The sequence below is a fragment of the Arachis hypogaea genome, chromosome 19, assembly GCF_003086295.3.
Source record: "Arachis hypogaea cultivar Tifrunner chromosome 19, arahy.Tifrunner.gnm2.J5K5, whole genome shotgun sequence".
Taxonomy (NCBI): Eukaryota; Viridiplantae; Streptophyta; class Magnoliopsida; order Fabales; family Fabaceae; genus Arachis; species Arachis hypogaea.
In genome coordinates this window covers 150,054,291-150,072,909 of record NC_092054.1, presented here as the reverse complement: position 1 = coordinate 150,072,909, position 18,619 = coordinate 150,054,291, and the positions used below count along the sequence as shown (strand labels likewise).

The 18,619-nt window shown below is 33.7% G+C and overlaps 1 protein-coding gene across 1 annotated transcript; it reads right to left on the bottom strand.

Annotated features, from left to right (window-relative positions):
• Positions 1-8,313: 8,313 nt before the first annotated feature.
• LOC140182409 (protein MAIN-LIKE 2-like) lies at positions 8,314-12,511 on the bottom strand. The gene is made up of 6 exons (XM_072228605.1): positions 12,449-12,511; positions 9,231-9,403; positions 8,983-9,159; positions 8,689-8,874; positions 8,514-8,604; positions 8,314-8,394 (listed from the first exon to the last, which is right to left on the bottom strand). Exons 1-6 carry the CDS (start codon positions 12,509-12,511, stop codon positions 8,314-8,316), a joined length of 771 nt encoding a protein of 256 aa, XP_072084706.1.
• Positions 12,512-18,619: the final 6,108 nt, after the last annotated feature.

Below are 18,619 nucleotides of genomic sequence, written 5' to 3'. Positions count from 1 at the left end.
GATACAAATTAGTCTAAACACAGTCCAGGTGATTAATACTTAAATAAATAATTTACACCACAACTACTTTCTCATGGCCCACTTCACATCCTTGACAAAATTCTTGCATTTCTTGGCCGCCTTTTTGAAGACAGATGGAATGTAGCGACTAGCTGCGATGTGGTGGATCAATCCTCAGATTGTAACCTTTGGAGGTTTCATCCGGAGTGCGTGCCTGACCTGTATACAATTTATAAAAAATAATTAAATGTAGTACATCAGGTAATCAAAGCAAGACATATACCACATATCATTTACTAAAAATCAAACAAAGATGCCAATTATGAACAAAAAATAAATAAGTAATCGAACATGTAAGGTAAAATACAAAACATAATACCATCATTACGAGATTCCTCATCCTCATCGAACTCCTCTATTTCATCATCCTCATGATCCTCCTCGTCATCCGGGTCATCTACTAGATACGCATCGATCTCTTTCTCAAGTGTGTTGGCATTTTCCTCAATGAGTCCCATGGAAACACGGTTAGGGTTCTGACTAAAAAAAGCTCCGCGTCCACCGTCACTCCTACTAGAGTCAACCGACACAAACCCCCCAGAAGCAACCGTTGAGGTATGGCCCGGGTACCTCGCATCCAATGAATACCTACCTGCCATGAACTCAGACTGATGTCCATATTGTGATAGTCCAGGATCTGCAGATATCAACCCAAGCAACTGGCTAAAAGAACCTCCTTCTCCTGTTTCAAACTGTGAGGTTCCCCAATATTGTTGACTTATTGGAACTGATGGGGGGAACTGTGTCTGAGGTACATACTGGCTTGAGGACTGAGGTTGTTCTTCTGGAATCGGGTTTGGAGGTAATATATGCGGTGAATGTGGCTCATGTCCTTCATTGTCATCATCCATATCCTGACTACCCTCATCGGTATCCTGATTATCCTCATCCAAATCCTGATCACTCTCATCCATATCCTAATCATCTTCATCATTATCTTGACCCACAAGATTTGACAAGTTCAAGTGGTCCTCATATTTTGATCGGTACCAATGCATGTAACTATCTAGTAGATGATGTGAAGGCATGGGAAGCTCAGATAGAACATAGTTATACCTGTTTGACCAATGCATCACCCAAATTGAATGACTCGGTGCCGTGGCTCAATTAAGATTCTTGGGACCAGTCAGGGTTTCTCCATGCGCCTTGTCTAGATTCCGCTCCTGACTAAGTAGTCCCTGAACAAAACCAAACTGTCGCCTAAACCTATCGGTAGCATGCCACTCGATACATTCAAATGATACCAACGAAACTGTAGCGCTGATAAACCCCATTTGTAGGGTTTATCTTGTGCTTGATTTAGGGGATTTTATACCCTTTTACCCACATTTATCCATTGAAATGGCATGGTTTTATGACTTCTTCTTTAATTGTGCTTAAGAGTGAAAACATGCTTTTTAGGACTTAAAATAGCTAAATCTAATTCCCCCTTTGATTCCACTAGATGCCTTGATATGTTTGTTAGTGATTTCGGATTGAAAAGGCTAGGAATGGATCAAAGGAGTGAAGAGGAAAGCATGCAAAGTGGAGAAATCATGAAAAGTCAAAGAAGTTGAACTCGCCCATGGACGCGCGCGCGCACCTGGCACTTGCGCGCACCTACGAATCACCCCATGGACGCGTACGCGTGCTGTGCGCGTACGCGTCGGTGCTGGTTTATGATTTTTTTAATGAAAACGTGACCAACGAATTCTCAAGGGTTGTGGGGCCCAATCCCAACCAACTTTGGCGCCAAAGATGCTATTTAAAGCCAAGGATTGAAGAGCAAGGGGGATTGCAATCATACACACTCATTAGTTTAGTAGTGAGAGTTAGTTTCTAGAGAGAGAAGCTCTCACTTCTCTCTAGAATTAGGATTAGGATTAGGTTCATTTTCTTAGATCTAGGTTTTAATCTTGCTTTCTTCTACTTCTACCTTTCAATTCCTTGTTGTTACATTCATCATTCTTCCATTCTTTTGTTGCAATTCCCTTTATGTTGTTCTTATGTTTTGTTGTAGATCTACTATTGTTCATTCCATTTTCTTTCAATTCAATAAGAGGTAATTCATGTAGATCTTGTTTCCTTTAATTGTTGTTGTTAATTCTTTACATTTGATTGTAGTTAGAATTAATTCTTGTTGTTGATTTACTATATTTTTCTTTTGTGCCTTCCAAGTGTTTGATGAAATGTTTGGTTGGATTTTAGAGTAGAGTTTTATGTTCTTGGCTTGGAAAGGTAACTTAGGAACTCTTGAGTTACTAATGTCCAAGTAATTGATGATTGGGATCCATTGACTCTAGTTCTCACTAATTGAATTAGTGGAGAGTTAGGACTTATGAACTAGGATTGATATAGCCCATTTGACTTTCCTTTACTACTAGTTAGAGGATGATTTAATGAGATTAATCCTTGCCAATTCTCATATTGTGGTTAGGGGTGGCAATGGGTAGGGTAGGGTAGGGTTTGGAGTCAACCCTAACCCTACCCGCGGGTTGAGATTTTTATATAAACTCAACCCTACCCTACCCGCGGGTTGAGAATATCTCAACCCTAACCCTACCCGCTCTTAACCCGCGGGTACCCGACCCTACCCGCGGGTTACAAAAAAAATGCAATGTTATTATATAACTTGATGATAATTTAAAATAGAACTGACTTTTATGTAAAAAAAAGTTTATTAAATTATCAATTAATGATTTTCTTTTAATGACTAAAGATCTTTTGTATTTAGTGAGAAGTCTTTAGTTCAATATCCACTTAAAATATATTTTTATATAAGTATATAACATATACATATATAGGGTGCGGGTTGGTCGGGTAGGGTTGAGGCTCAACCCGCACCCTACCCGACCCGCATGAAAACCCTACCCGCACCCTACCCTACCCGCTGCGGATCGGGTTGGCAACCCTACCCGACCGGGTGGGGTTGGGTTGGGTACCCGCGGGTAGGGTACATATTGCCACCCCTAATTGTGGTTAGTGATTAGGATAGAGATCCTTGACCACCAACCCTTGCCAAGACCTTTTTAGCCATTAGTTTACTTTCTTGCCATTTATCTTTCATGCCTCTTATCAAAACCCCAAAAATAATTCATAACCAATAACAAGACACTTTATTGTAATTCCTAGGGAGAATGACCCGAGGTCCAATACTTCGATTTATAAATTTTAGGGGTTTGTACTAGTGACAAACAACTTTTTGTATGAAAGGATTATTGCTTGGTTTAGAAACTATACTTTACAACGAGATTTCATTAGTGCATTTCTAAACCGTCAAAAATCCAATCATCAAAATGGCGCTGTTGCCGGGGAATTGCAATGGTGTTATGTTATCGGTTATTGTACATATGTGAATAGTGTGAATATCTTGCTTTTTGCTTTAGTTGCTAGTTGTAGAATTTTATTTCTCTTATTTTCCATTATCTTTTGATTTTTGTTTTCTCTTTCCATTATGAATTCTCATTTTGGCTATGAGTGTAGTTACAATTATGTTGTAGGTGATGAGGACTATAATGGAGATGTGTATCAAGGATGGGACAATCAAAGGTGAGAAGAGCCATATGCTTATGATCAATCCTCATGGCAACAACCCCCACCAATGCACTATGAGGAAGAGCCATTCTTTGATGCATATCAATCAAATGGCTATGGTGAATCTCCTTGTGATTTTCAAGAACCACCACCATATGCCTATGAGTCATATCCTCAACATGACCCTCAACCACACTCACAAGCCTATTTTCAACAAACACCTTCATATGACCCTAATCCATATCCATCCTACCAACAACCATATGAGCTATATGAACCACATATAGAGTCACCACAATTCCAACATCAACATTTTCAAGAGCCACCTCCTCCACATTATTACCAAGATGAACCACCTCCAATATATGAAAATTTTCAACCACAAGATGAATACTACTTTCCACCACAACCTCCCATGGAAGAATACTCATATCCATTGATCCAAGAGCCACATGATCCTAATCATATTATCCAAGAGGAACAAGAGTCAAGGGATCGTCTCAAGGAAGCATTGGATCAATTTCAAGCAACCATGGAGTGTGTTGTGCAACAAGTGGAAAGAGTGGAAAACATAGAACCACCACAACTCTACCAAGAAGAACCATCTTCCTACTATGAACCCTTCCCCCAAAATGATGAATCCTTCCGTCCACCCCAACCTCCAATGGATAACATCCTTGGTGTTCTTCTTCAAGGACAAGAGGAGATGACAAGGGATGTGCAACAATTCATGACCGCCTTGGATGAGGTGGTAGACCGGTTAGCATCCCAATGCTTGAACACTCAAGGGACTCCCATGGCTACATGTGGAGAAACAAATGAAGAGCATAACATGAAGGAGAGATTGGTGGAGAATGAGGGAAGTTGCTTTGTATTGGAACAATTGGAGGAAGCTATAATTGTTGAAGAAGAGGAAGAATTGGTTGAAGACTTAGGAGATGCGGAGCCTTCATGGGAACATAGAGTTGAAGAAAACCCCTCCAAGATGATTGAAATTGATGCTAGGGAGGAAAGTGCACACCTTCCAAGGCATATTCCATATGAAGACTTGGATGAGATAGAGCGAGAGTTGAGTTCCCTTGGTGATGACGATCAAGTATCAAGTCATAGTGGTGAAGAATCCTTTGAATATGAAGAACCTTCTCCCGTTGGATTTGAAAGCGTTGTGGAGGTAAATCTCTCTCATCCTCCCATTTATGATTTGAGTAAGGGAAAAGGCTTAGGTAGTATTGTTGAACAAAGGATTACATTTGAGAAATCTTTTAAAGAGGTGGAAGTCCTTAGAAAAAGGAGGAGGGGAATTGAATACGCTTTGTCAAGACCCTTGGAATCACCTTTGCCTAGGTTGCCATCTACACCTTCATTTGAGTGGGTGAAACTCATTTCTATTAGCTTTATTATCCCACTCGAATATGGTTTGCTTGAAACGGATGGCCAACTTAGAATGCTTTGTGGGATGAAGCGTAAAAGAAAGATGTTTCGTGGTTGGCGTTGCAAATCAAGGCTCATTATGGTTGATGCATCAAACATGAGACATAAAGGTTGGAGTAGTTCTCACCTAGATGGGTCTAGGAGGATTGTTGGATATTTTATTGAGAATTCACCCTACTCACCACCCGGTTGGACTAATAATGATGATCAACTTCAAGACGGGTGTGAAAATAAGGTGTGGGATCCCGGATCACAAAAAGAGGATCAAATTTGGGAGCCCATGGTTTGTAAAGAACTCCATCAAAGCTTGAAGATATTAACTTTGAAGAATGGAGCTTATTGGAGATTCAAGCATTGGTGGATGTTCAAAGATAGCTTCAAGCACAAGCCACCTTGAGAGGAGCTCCCTATAAGTCCAACTTAAGGACAATAAACAAAAGTGCTAGGTGGGAGACATCGCACCATGGTAACTTCTTTTCATTTTCTCTTTTTGTACATATTGGTAATTAGTTTAAATTCATGTTTTTGGTTGATTTGTTGAGTATATTTGGTAGTTTAGTATGTTAAATAAGGTTTTATGGTGTTTTGGTAGCTGTTTGGAGGTTTGGAATGCTTGGATTGGTGCATCAAGCATTTTCACCTATCCACGCGCACGCGCCATGTACGCGTACGCGTGGGTACCAAATTTTCATTCCTTCATACATTGACCTGAGAGTTGTGCAAGTGTTGAGCGCGCACTGTGCCCGAGGCACAAACCAACTCGCGCGTACGCGCACATGACGCGTCACTCTCGAAATAAGCCATCCGCGCGCATGCGCCATGTACGCGTACGTGTCGCATCCATTGCACCACCATCCGCGCGCGCGCCATGCGCGCGTACGCGTGGATGTCCCTCCTTCACACATTTCTTTTCTTCTCCTCTTTCCATTTCTTTCCTTCTCCTTTCTTCTTCCCTTCTTCTACCCCTTATCCAACACTCCCAAACACCATTGATAACCATTTATTTTAGTTAGTTAATTAGTTAGTTACCTAGTTAGTTAGTTAGTTAGTTAGTCGATTAGTTAGTTTTAGTTTAGTTTTCATTTTATTTTCTATCTTTTTCATTGTAAGTGTTGGATTGTTATTCTTGTCTACCATTAATTGCTGCTGAGTTTTAAGAAGGGATGTTAGTCGATTATGTTTATAATCTTTGTTGGATTCTATGATTGGGGTTATATTTTGTTACTTGGTTTTGAATTCTTCATGCTTACCTTTTGAAAAATACCAAGTGATGAGAATTGTCTTCGAGCTTATAACCCTTTTGAATTGCATGTTGTAGCTAGCCATCATGTGATTTGGATCCTTTTCCCTCGATTAGGCAATCTCTTAATGGATGATGTTGTGTATTTACCTTAATGCATTGTATTTCATGATTATATCCATCCATATGTTTGGCTTGAATGTTTTCATGCTTCTCTAATGCTTGTCTTACCTTACGAGCTTACTTAAAGCATCTCAAGAACACTAGGATAAGTGACGTGCATGCTTCTTTTGTGACATAGCTCTTTATACTAATGTGTGTTCTAAACCGCACAATTTAGAATTCACACACTTATTTGTCATTCATGTCACACTAATTCACTCACTCAATTCTAGTGATTTACCTCATTCCAATAATGTATGCTTCCTTGCTTTTATATCTTCTCATCTTATGGTGTTGTATTTTTGTTTTTCATGATAAATGCACCATGCAAACATGGAAGCAGAAGAAAGAACACATAGCAATTCGTGTAAAGTATAGTTTCTCGTTGTAAAGTATAGTTTCTAAACCAAGCAATAATCCTTTCATACAAAAAGTTGTTTGTCACTAGTACAAACCCCTAAAATTTATAAACCGAGGTATTGGACCTCGGGTCGTTCTCCCTAGAAATTACAATAAAGTGTCTTGTTATTGGTTATGAATTATTTTTGGGGTTTTGATAAGAGGCATGAAAGATAAATGGCAAGAAAGTAAACTAATGGCTAAAAAGGTCTTGGCAAGGGTTGGTGGTCAAGGATCTCTATCCTAATCACTAACCACAATATGAGAATTGGCAAGGATTAATCTCATTAAATCATCCTCTAACTAGTAGTAAAGGAAAGTCAAATGGGCTATATCAATCCTAGTCCATAAGTCCTAACTCTCCACTAATTCAATTAGTGAGAACTAGAGTCAATGGATCCCAATCATCAATTACTTGGACATTAGTAACTCAAGAGTTCCTAAGTTACCTTTCCAAGCCAAGAACATAAAACTCTACTCTAAAATCCAACCAAGCATTTTATCAAACACTTGGAAGGCACAAAAGAAAAACATAGTAAATCAACAACAAGAATTAATTCTAACTACAATCAAATGTAAAGAATTAACAACAACAATTAAAGGAAACAAGATCTACATGAATTACCTCTTATTGAATTGAAAGAAAATGGAATGAACAATAGTAGATCTACAACAAAACATAAGAACAACATAAAGGGAATTGCAACAAAAGAATGGAAGAATGATGAATGTAACAACAAGGAATTGAAAGATAGAAGTAGAAGAAAGCAAGATTAAAACCTAGATCTAAGAAAATAAACCTAATCCTAATCCTAATTCTAGAGAGAAGTGAGAGCTTCTCTCTCTAGAAACTAACTCTCACTACTAAACTAATGAGTGTGTATGATTGCAATCCCCCTTGCTCTTCAATCCTTGGCTTTAAATAGCATCTTTGGCGCCAAAGTTGGTTGGGATTGGGCCCCACAACCCTTGAGAATTCGTTGGTCACGTTTTCATTAAAAAAATCATAAACCAGCACCGACGCGTACGCGCACAGCACGCGTACGCGTCCATGGGGTGATTCGTAGGTGCGCGCAAGCGCCAGGTGCGCGCGCGCGTCCATGGGTGAGTTCAACTTCTTTGACTTTTCATGATTTCTCCACTTTGCATGCTTTCCTCTTCACTCCTTTGATCCATTCCTAGCCTTTTCAATCTGAAATCACTAACAAACATATCAAGGCATCTAGTGGAATCAAAGGGAAAATTAGATTTAGCTATTTTAAGTCCTAAAAAGCATGTTTTCACTCTTAAGCACAATTAAAGGAGAAGTCATAAAACCATGCCATTTCAATGGATAAATGTGGGTAAAAGGGTATAAAATCCCCTAAATCAAGCACAAGATAAATCCTACAAATGGGGTTTATCAACCTCCCCACACTTAAACCAAGCATGTCCTCATGCTTAAACCAAGAGAAGGCAAAGGGGTATCAACATTTATTCAATGAAATCTAACTAAATGCAACCTAAACTCATACAACCGACTGCATGTAGATTTCAGGAGGAATGATGTTCGGATCCACGCGATCCACAGCATAAGCAACCCAAACAAACTGGAAAAAATAAAGGAACCTCATGATCACAATCCACAATGCCAATTACAATAACATTGCTGTATAATTATGTCTCAGACCCTAAACCGAAAACTAATACTTCTTTAATTAAAACACACCTGCCCTTCCTGAAGTTCGTCAAATGCCTTCCTAAAGTGAGCTAACTTCAGATATCTATATCGTCGGTCACCACGCTCCCAGTTCCGCCACCTAATATGATATATTCAATTACCTCAACTAGCATTAACTGAATCTTAAATATCAAGATACGGGTATATTGTAACAAATTATTACCTGTTTGCTAGCGAAAAACTTCGGGGTTCCCTAGGTAGCGGCGATAGATATGGCAGCCTGATCCAAGCCCAACAGAGTAGAAGTATTAGTGGACCATCTATTTCCTTGCAGTTAAAACGAGATGCCCGGCATAATGCCCTGTAGAGATGTGCTAGGCATGCCGCTCCCCAACTATACTGACCAATACTAACAAAATCACGTAGCAAGGGTAGAAATTTCCAATGCACACCTACCCCAGACTTATCCCCAAACAAGATCGTCCCGATCAGCAACATAATATGGCACCTCACATACCTCTGTATACTGATATCATCAGTCAACTCTAAATTTTCTTTTAGATCCCGCAGCCAGGTAATTTTTATGCAACTACCTCTACAATCCGACTTACGCGGTGCAACTCCAAATTGAATCAAACACTCCGCCTCCAACGCTTCAAACTGCTCATTGTCATCCCTGTGACTGGAAGACCATCTGTGGGAAGACCAAGAATCAGAGCTACATGTTCAAGTGTCATAGCACATTCACCAATGGGAAGGTAAAACGTATGTGTGTCTGGGTGCCAACGTTCAATTAGAGCATTTACCAATGCTTTCTGACACTGCACTATCCCAATCTGAGACACATGATAGAACCCGGTAATTCGCAAATGATCCTCCACCCTTTCGTTGTACCGATCCGGAGGAACTGGATGGTTACATGTTAACATTCTTGATTTCTACAAAAAAACATAACAAATTATTAGTCAAATTATTAACAATTACTAACTTACCATCATCAATCATTTTACTGAATCCTTATATAACTAATTCTTGTAACTTCTAAATTTATTTAATTAATCCTCAAAATTATTCATAACTGCAAATGAAACTCATTACAAATACATATATTTCTAATCATAATTCTCAACAATATTACAACATCTACAATAATATCGAATGTTAATTACTCTTTTGTCAAAAAATTTTTCCTCTGTAATAAAAAATATTAACAATCAGTATATGCCATCATTCATATTCTAACAACGGTAATAATTAACTTGCTAATAATAATTACTAGAATTAAAAATATTTAAATATTCTCATAAAAAAAATCTAACATGGCTTAATTAAAATAACCTTACTAATCAACTCAGCATTAACACTTTATCACAATAACAATAACATTAATATTTAACCAAAATCGATAACAGTTATAGTTAATTTTTTAAAAACACATTTAAATAAGATTGGCTTACAAATAATTATACTAAAAATAAAAAAAATTAAAAAAATTTACATTATCTACTACTTATTACAGTCGAAAACACAAAACATAACAACAACATAATCATAAAAAATTTCCTAATCATGATATATATAATTAATAATCTGTAAAAAAAATTTAAAAAAATCTTACAAATATTCAAAAATTAGTCATAATCATTCTATTTATATTCTTCAACTGCACGTCTAACAACAACATAATCATAACAAATTTCCTAATCATAATATATATAATTAATATTCTGTAAAATAATTTTAAACAAATCTAACAAATATTTAAAAATTAGTCATAATCATTCCATTTATGTTCTTCAATTTCATGTCTAACAACAATATAATCATAAAAAATTTCCTAATCATGATAAATATACTTAATAATCTGTTAAAATATTTTAAAATAATCTAACTAATATTCATAAATTAGTCATAATCATTCTATTTATATTCTTCAACTGCATGTCTAACAACAATCATAATATTAAAATTTTATATTTTAATAATTATAAATATAAAAAAATTAAAAAATTTAAAAAAATTTAAAAAAATACTTACATAATTAGGATCACTGAGATAATGAATAATATGAAGCTCAGATCGATCAACATCTTTAACTTTGTATTTTTTTGGCATTGTTGTTGGTCCTCCACCATGCAAAACCCAGAGAAAGGAAGAAGAAGGTGACTCTGAGAGTGAAAGGTTAGTGAGTGAAGTGTGTATTCGGATGGTGAGAGAGGGTGAGCTTCTTTGTGTGTTTTTTAGGGGCACCATTTATGGATCAGCGGGGGAAACGACGCGTGTTCATTGTTAGACCAACTCGGACTGTGCATTTGGTCCACTGGAAATTGGACGGTCCGTGAAGTTACGCCAACTCGGAGGGTCCGAGTTCGTCACCAACCTGAGCCAAATGCACGCTACTCGGACCGTGCGTTTTGTGGCTTGAACTCTGAGGGTCTGAGTTGCTTCACCCCTGACACCACAATTTGGTTACACACCTCCCACCCCCATATCATACTCATACACCAGCTTGGGATCCATATGTAAATTAATAAGCGCAAATAAATACTTTAACATTGGTGCCAATAATTCTCAATAAATAATTATGGATCGTCAAAATAGATTAAATTTATTGGGCCAATTTGATTATTCATTTAAATAGATGGACTTTATTTTTAAAATTAAATTTATTTTAAAATTTTGAGTTAAATAGATTGAGTCTAATTAACCAAAAAAATATAGACTAAACAAATAGTTTGTTTAATATATTTTTTTATAAGGTAGAGTACATTTTTTATCTTTAAAATTTACAATTTTTTAAAAATATTTATAACGTTTAATTTTATTCAATTTTGTCTCTAACATTTTCGATTCATTCAATTTTGTTCTTAATATTTTCGATTTGTTTTAAAATTATCGCTAAATATTTTTAATTTTATCCCCAACATTTCAAATGAAGTTAACATCCAGAGATAATTTTGGTACAAATAAAAAATATTAGAGACAAAATTAAATACAATTAAATATTAAGAGTATCTTTAAAAAAAGCACAAACATTAGAAACAAAAAATATGCTTTATCATTTTTTATATATTTTTTTTTAAAAATAGCATTTTTGACCAATACTTTTTTTATTCGATTTAAAAATCTAACCCATCAAATAAAAAAATCTTTGTTTAAGATTTTTTGTTTAAAAGAGATTTTTTTTTGTCAAAATATTTTTTAAAAAATAAAATAAAAGAGTAAATGAGCTATAAAATTATTGCTTGTGAATAAGGCACTTAAACGAACGGACCGGCCTATTTAATCTGTGGGTTTAAGCGAGTCGATTTAAACAGGTTGGACTGATCCGTTTGACAATTTTAAATAATGTACATTTAAATAGAATTTAATTTTAGTATATTATTTATATAAAATAACTATATATCTAATTATATAATGTTATTTTAATAAAAATAATTATCTAAATAATCATTTAAAATTACGAATATAATTAAATGATTATATAAAAAAATTTATATTGTAAGTGAATTAAAATTAGACTCGTTTAAACAGGCACCTAGGTATAATGTTTTTACATACAATTAATTAATAAACTTTTGATATACTAATTTATTTAAAAAAAAATATTTGAGAGAGAATATAAATAAAGGTTGGCTTTTTTTTTAGATAAAGTATAAGTAATACATCCACTAGTCAACATAAATAATTTTTTAAAAAATTAATTTTAAAAATTAGATTTTAATTAATTAAAAGTAATCAAATTTGAATTTGGATAATTAAAATTAAATATCGTAACCTCCTCTAAACACACTCTCACACCACGTCTCAGTTTCTTCTCATCAGTCAACCTTCCGCCATTTAGACTGCCGCATATCCACCTTCGCAGTGCCGCTGGTGGGAGCTCTCACGCGTCCTTTCCTCCCTATCTTCCACGTTGCCGCTGCATGAAGAAGCTGTGCGAGTGATACAATTGTGCGCGATCCCTATGGTGCCGCTGTTACCTCACGATCCCCATCCGTCGTGCCAGGCAACGCAAAATCTGCACCCCATGACTCTCCATCCATCGTGACGCAATAGCCGCTGAGTCTTCCATTTGTGATGTGCAATCGACTACATCATGGCGACTCCTCCACTTGGGACGGGTGACTCCTCCACTTGGGACGCGCGACCTCCACGCAGCGCTGTCGAAGACGTCGTCGCCGACAACCCTGCAGCTCTTCTTCTTGATTTTGGATAATTCTTTTAAACAGTTTTGGATTTTTTTTTCTCTAAATTTTGGATGATTTTCTTTTATTAATTTTGGATAATTCTTTTTTCTATATTTTAGATGTTTTTTTTTGGGTTAGAAAATTTGTTTAGTAGTTTTAAATATTTTTTTTCTTAGTTTTTGAATGTTCTTTTTTTTTTATATTTTTTAAATGTCTCGTTTTATTAAGTTTTAAAAATTTTAAAATTAACGAATATTTTTTTATTAAAATTTAGATTTTTTTTTGTTATGTTTTTGATGTTTTGGAATTTAAAATAATTTTTTATTTTTTAAATTTTAAAAATAATTTTAAATATTTTTTTTATTTTGAATCTTTCTTTTCTGTTGCAAGTGGGGAGAGCCACAGTGGTTAGAGACGATGCACGTCGCAACGGAAAATTTAGAGGTGGTCGGTGAAAATATGGAAAAAAGGATTAGGATTATCACGTAAAGAAAAATTAAATTTTGTGTAGTAAATAATAAAAGATAAAAGATGAATTAAGACAAAAAGGGATAAATGAATTAGAATATTTTTTCATATTTAATGAACCTTAGAGTCTAGTAAAATAGGTGTTTGTTACGGTACGATGTTAAATTCATACGTACCGATACGTTTAAAATATGGACAAGTAATAACAAGCCACGTGAAATTTATTTTCCACGTTAGTATTTAATTTTTTCTTTTTTAAATATATATTATATCACCACTTTTACTAATATACCCCTTTAATTAAATAAAAATAAAAATATTTTTTATTTAATTTTATAAAAAGTCTTAAACATCCTTACTTTATTTGATTAGATAAAAATACCCTTTTAAATCAATCAAATTTTAGAATTCAATTAATCCTAATTTTATAGTTTCAATTCATTTAAACAACAAAACAAAAACATATTAAAAAAAACAAAAATTAATCATTCTTCGTCTTCTCCAATTCCCCTAATCATTCATCCCCATCTGAAATAAAGGAAAACATATCAAAAAAATAAAAAATCAATATGTTTTTTATCTTCTCCTAATATCATTCGTGCCCCCCTCCCCTCTGAAGCACACCAAAACGGCAAAATTCTAACAATAATTGACTACATTGATCTCGGTAGTTAGCGACCCACAAAATTTAAAGAACCTAAAGGAGAAGGAAGGTTAAACCACTCAACTGGACAAACATTACGTCTTTCTCCTCTATGAAAGATCTTCGAATGCTCCTTCGCCCTCAATTCTTGAAAAGCTTCTCAGTATGAGAAAAATAGAATTATTGTCAACTAGAGAAGAAAAAACCCCACAGTGGCAGATTTGGATCCAAAGGGCAGGTTTAAAATTTAGAATAGAACTAAAACAGTGACAAAGTAAGAACCAAAGGTGAACGTATACTGACAGCAGCGCTGAAAGAATATTTATTGAAATAAGCTATGCGATGCATACCCAAGCTCACGAACAAAAGGCAATACAAAGCCACCCAGGCAAAGGTCTACATGGAGACAAATACCAAAGCTTGATGCCAACTGACCAAGTTCCTACAAAAGAAAGTTTCACATTATCAGCGTTATGAAATTCATCAATAAAGTTGAAGTTATGTTCACTTTTCAGCAATTAGATCAAAATAAAATAGTAACAAAGAACTTACTTCAATGGGGTCAATTATTCCATGAGGAAACCCTGGCGCAGATCCAACAATTTGTATTATCATATGAATGTCAGTTACACTTAATAGCCTAAAGAATTAAGGGCGAAGGCGCATTCAAAGAACTTCTATAGAGGAGAAAGACGCAGCGTTTACCCAATTGAGTGGTTTAACCTTCCTTCTCTTTTAGGTTCTTTAAATTTTGTGAGTGGCTAGCTACCGAGATCAATGCAGTCAATTATTGTTAGGGTTTTGCTGTTTTGGTGTGCTTCAGAAGGGAGGGGGCACGAATGATATTAGGAGAAGATGAAGAATATATTAATTTTTTATTTTTTTGATATGTTTTCTTTTGCTTCAGAGGAGAATGGATGATTAGGGAAATTAGAGAAGACGAAGAACGATTAATTTTTGTTTTTTTAATTTGTTTTTGTTTTGTTTAAATTAATTGAAACTATAAAATTAGGATTAATTAAATTTTAAAATTTGATTGATTTAAAAGGATATTTTTCTCTAATCAAATAAAATAAGGATGTTTAAGACTTTTTATAAAATTAAATAAAAATTAAAGGAATATATTAATAAAAATGGTGATATAATATATATTTTAAAAAAAAATTAAATACTGACGTAAAAAATAAATTCCACATAACTTATTACTATTTGTCCATATTTTAAACGTATCGGTACGTATAAATTTATGATCGTACCGTAGTAAAATATTGACTAATGTTGTCCGCACTCCTGTTTATTACATATAGGAATTATTTATTTTTGGTGTTTGCTACGGTACGATGATAAATTCATACGTACCAATACATTTAAAATATAGACAAATAATAATAAGACGTGTGGAATTTATTTTCTACGTCAGCATTTAATTTTTTCTTTTTTAAATATATAGTATATCACCACTTTTACTAAAACACCATTTTAATTAAATAAAAATAAAAAATATTTATTTATTTAATTTTATAAAAAGACTTAAACATTCTTTCTTTATTTGATTAGACAAAAATATCCTTTTAAACTAATCAAATTTTAAAATTCAATTAATTCTAATTTTATAGTTTTAAATAATTGAAATAACAAAACAAAAACATATTAAAAAAACAAAAATCAAAATTATTCTTCATTTGTGTTAAACATATTAAAAAAACAAAAAACTAAAATTAAAGATACGAGGGGTTTGATCTAAGGTTTTTCGATTTTGTCGTTGGTCTCTCTTTAGCAGTCCATGCCAATTGTTCGAATCTAGGGTTTTCATTTTTTGCTGTTGTGGGGAAATTCGACCTCGAATTGATGTTTCTTTTCAGGGAGAATTGTGGGATCAATGAAGATGGAGGAATATTATGCATGGGTCCGGTCCTGAGGAGTGGAAACACAGCCGGCACATGTGGCCTGTACCTTCCAACGCGTAGCCCCCGATTCTTCACCGTCTGAATATATATGCAAAGACAGAGAGAGAGAGAGGGGATAGGAAGAGGAGAGAAGAAGATGAAGAAAATTAAAACTTTCAAAGACTTGAATGAGAGGTTTCTGAACTCAGATGAAGAATAATTTTAGTTTTTTGTTTTTTTAATATGTTTAACACAGATGAAGAATAATTTTAATTTTTTGTTTTTTTAATATATTTTTGTTTTGTTGTTTCAATTATTTGAAATTATAAAATTAGGATTAATTGAAATTTAAAATTTGATTAATTTAAAAGAGTATTTTTGTCTAATCAAATAAAAGAAGGATATTTAAGTTTTTTTATAAAATTAAATAAATAAATGTTTTTTATTTTTATTTAATTAAAATGATGTTTTAGTAAAAGTGGTGATATACTATATATTTAAAAAAGAAAAAATTTAAATACTGACGTGAAAAATAAATTTCACATGTCTTATTGTTATTTGTCTATATTTTAAACGTATCGGTACATATGAATTTATCATCATACCATATCAAACACCTTTATTTTTTCTAGTTTTTCCCATTCCATGGTGCATGCATATATTTGAGACACTTGGAACTTGGGAGTCCACCATTTATTAGGGAAAAAAGTCAAAGACATATCTACGTGGCTTCCAAATATTGTTCTACATGTCCTATCTTTCACTTACATAATAATGTTTATACGAGTATTATTAACTAGCATCGCGAAATATTTGACCTTGTAAAAATATATACTACAATAATATAATGTACGGCTAACATCAATAAATGAATATCAAATAATCTTGACTTTGGTGCACAGATAATATAATGTTCACTTGATGGTAATAACAACTTAGATTAAATGAAATGATATCAGCCAACATACCTTCAACCTTAGCTTAGATACATTAATAATTCATACATTATTATTCATACGTGATGCAATCTTTTTAGTTTTTTTTTTTTTCCATCCGAAAGCATGCAGCAATGTTTTGATCTTGATCGAGTAGAGTTTGCCTTTTCTATATATATATAAGTGGTACAAAAAGACAAAAGGATCATTTTATATAAAGATTCGTTGTATACACAAAACCTTATACATTATTAATTGGTATGTAGTTCGCGTATTCCCGAACATAACAACGAATAATGTTACATTGAATATCCACAAAAGACATTGCATATGCTTTCTTTGTTGACAAATGGCACAGGTCATATCATAGCTACTAAAAAATGTTGATGAATTTTTTTATTTGAAATAAAAAAAGGTTATGATAAAGTTTATTTGTGTTTGGATACGACTCCACATTGGCATTGGTTTAAAATATTATGATTTAGCTAGTTATGTTTCCTTTCTATAAATTAAACAAATTAATAATGTAGTAGTATGTGTAAATTCATACCAAGTGTCACAAAGAGATGCAGAGCTTAATTTTGACATCAGAGATCACAAAGCTCATAGACATTATCATGTGACAAAGTCAACGGTTTCAATTGTTTTTTGCACCAATCAAGGGGTTATTTGTTCTTGTGAGTTGTGATGGAAAATTATTGATTTTGAGGGTACTACGTCATCTGATTTAGTCTAATGTAATACTAGCAAGTGAAACAAATAATTTTTCATAAATTAGTTTGTAATTACAATTAGTAGACAATAACACTTTTAATTACAATAGAGAGGTGTTTGATATATATAAATATAAATTTGGCTCCAATCCATTATGCACATTTCCTTTATAGTAAATATTATTTTAACACTAATATTTTTTTAACAACTAAGATATATTCTTTTTTTTAATTAAAAAATCCTAAATATTACAATTAATTGATAATAACTATATTTTTATATGACTGTTAAAAATATTAAGTGTACAAATAGTGTTTTTTTTTTTCCGATGAATCGGACAATTTTTATCTTTAAACATTATATCATAAAATTCATCCATATTACACATTCACAATACAATACTTAAAGAGAGTTATTACTTAAAATAGTCTCTAAATTTGCAGTCGAGTCTTAATGTCGTTTCTAAACTTAAAATTATCCTAAATTTATCCCTCAACTTAATAACAACATTTCTGAGATATTTTTCGGTGACAAAATAATAATGTGGTTGGACGAATGTCACGCTGTACTGATAAAACGTCACCGTTTTATTCTAAATAGAACATAAACGATCGACGTCCTTTAAAGTATTTTGAGAAGTTTTAACTCTAATATGTTAAAACCTCTCAAAAAACCCTAAACGATGTCGTTTATGTTTGATTTGAGCACAAAAAAATGAAACAATGATGTTTTGCCAGTCTAGCATGGCTTTCAACGTGACCTCCATCCAATTACGTTATTATTTCGTCACTAAAAAATATCTCAAAGACTACCGTTGTTAAGTTGAAGGACAAATTTAGGACAATTTTAAGTTCACATTGAGGCTGGACTGCAAATTCAGAGACTACTTTGACTATTAACTCTATTTAAGGGTTTTCTTTTATTATTTGGTCTTCACCAAATTTCAAATTCAAATGCAGCATATTAAAAGACGGCAAATTTTATGGTGTAGATAGTAAATTAGCATCTACATGTGTAGATATGCGGTGACAATCTGTGGTTATAACAAGTGGTATAGGAAGGAGACATGATGTTCAGTGTGTTAGAGATGTTGCAGAAAAAGTTCAATAAAACCACGTGAGGAGGCTCCTAATTTGGTTGGATAATGAAATGTTAGGATGAGTAATTAACTTTGGTTGATTATGGGCTCAATCCTTGGCTTTTTTTTTTTCGTTTTTGGACAAAAACTTGGTTTTATGTCAAAAGCCTTTTTACTCAATATCCAACAAACCCAAAATAAATATACTGTTCACTGTACACACACATCATCATTGCTAAC

What these genes read in the sequence shown, in the direction of transcription:
- LOC140182409 (XM_072228605.1), bottom strand. Translation starts at nt 12,511, where the DNA reads ATGGATGGAGAGTCATGGGGTGCAGATTTTGCGTTGCCTGGCACGACG. An exon ending in CGACGGATGGGGATCGTGAG is followed by an intron (nt 9,404 to 12,448) that starts GTAACAGCGGCA and finishes GTTTTTTTGTAG; the next exon opens with AAATCAAGAATGTTAACATG. An exon ending in GATGATATCAGTATACAGAG is followed by an intron (nt 8,875 to 8,982) that starts GTATGTGAGGTG and finishes TGATTTTGTTAG; the next exon opens with TATTGGTCAGTATAGTTGGG.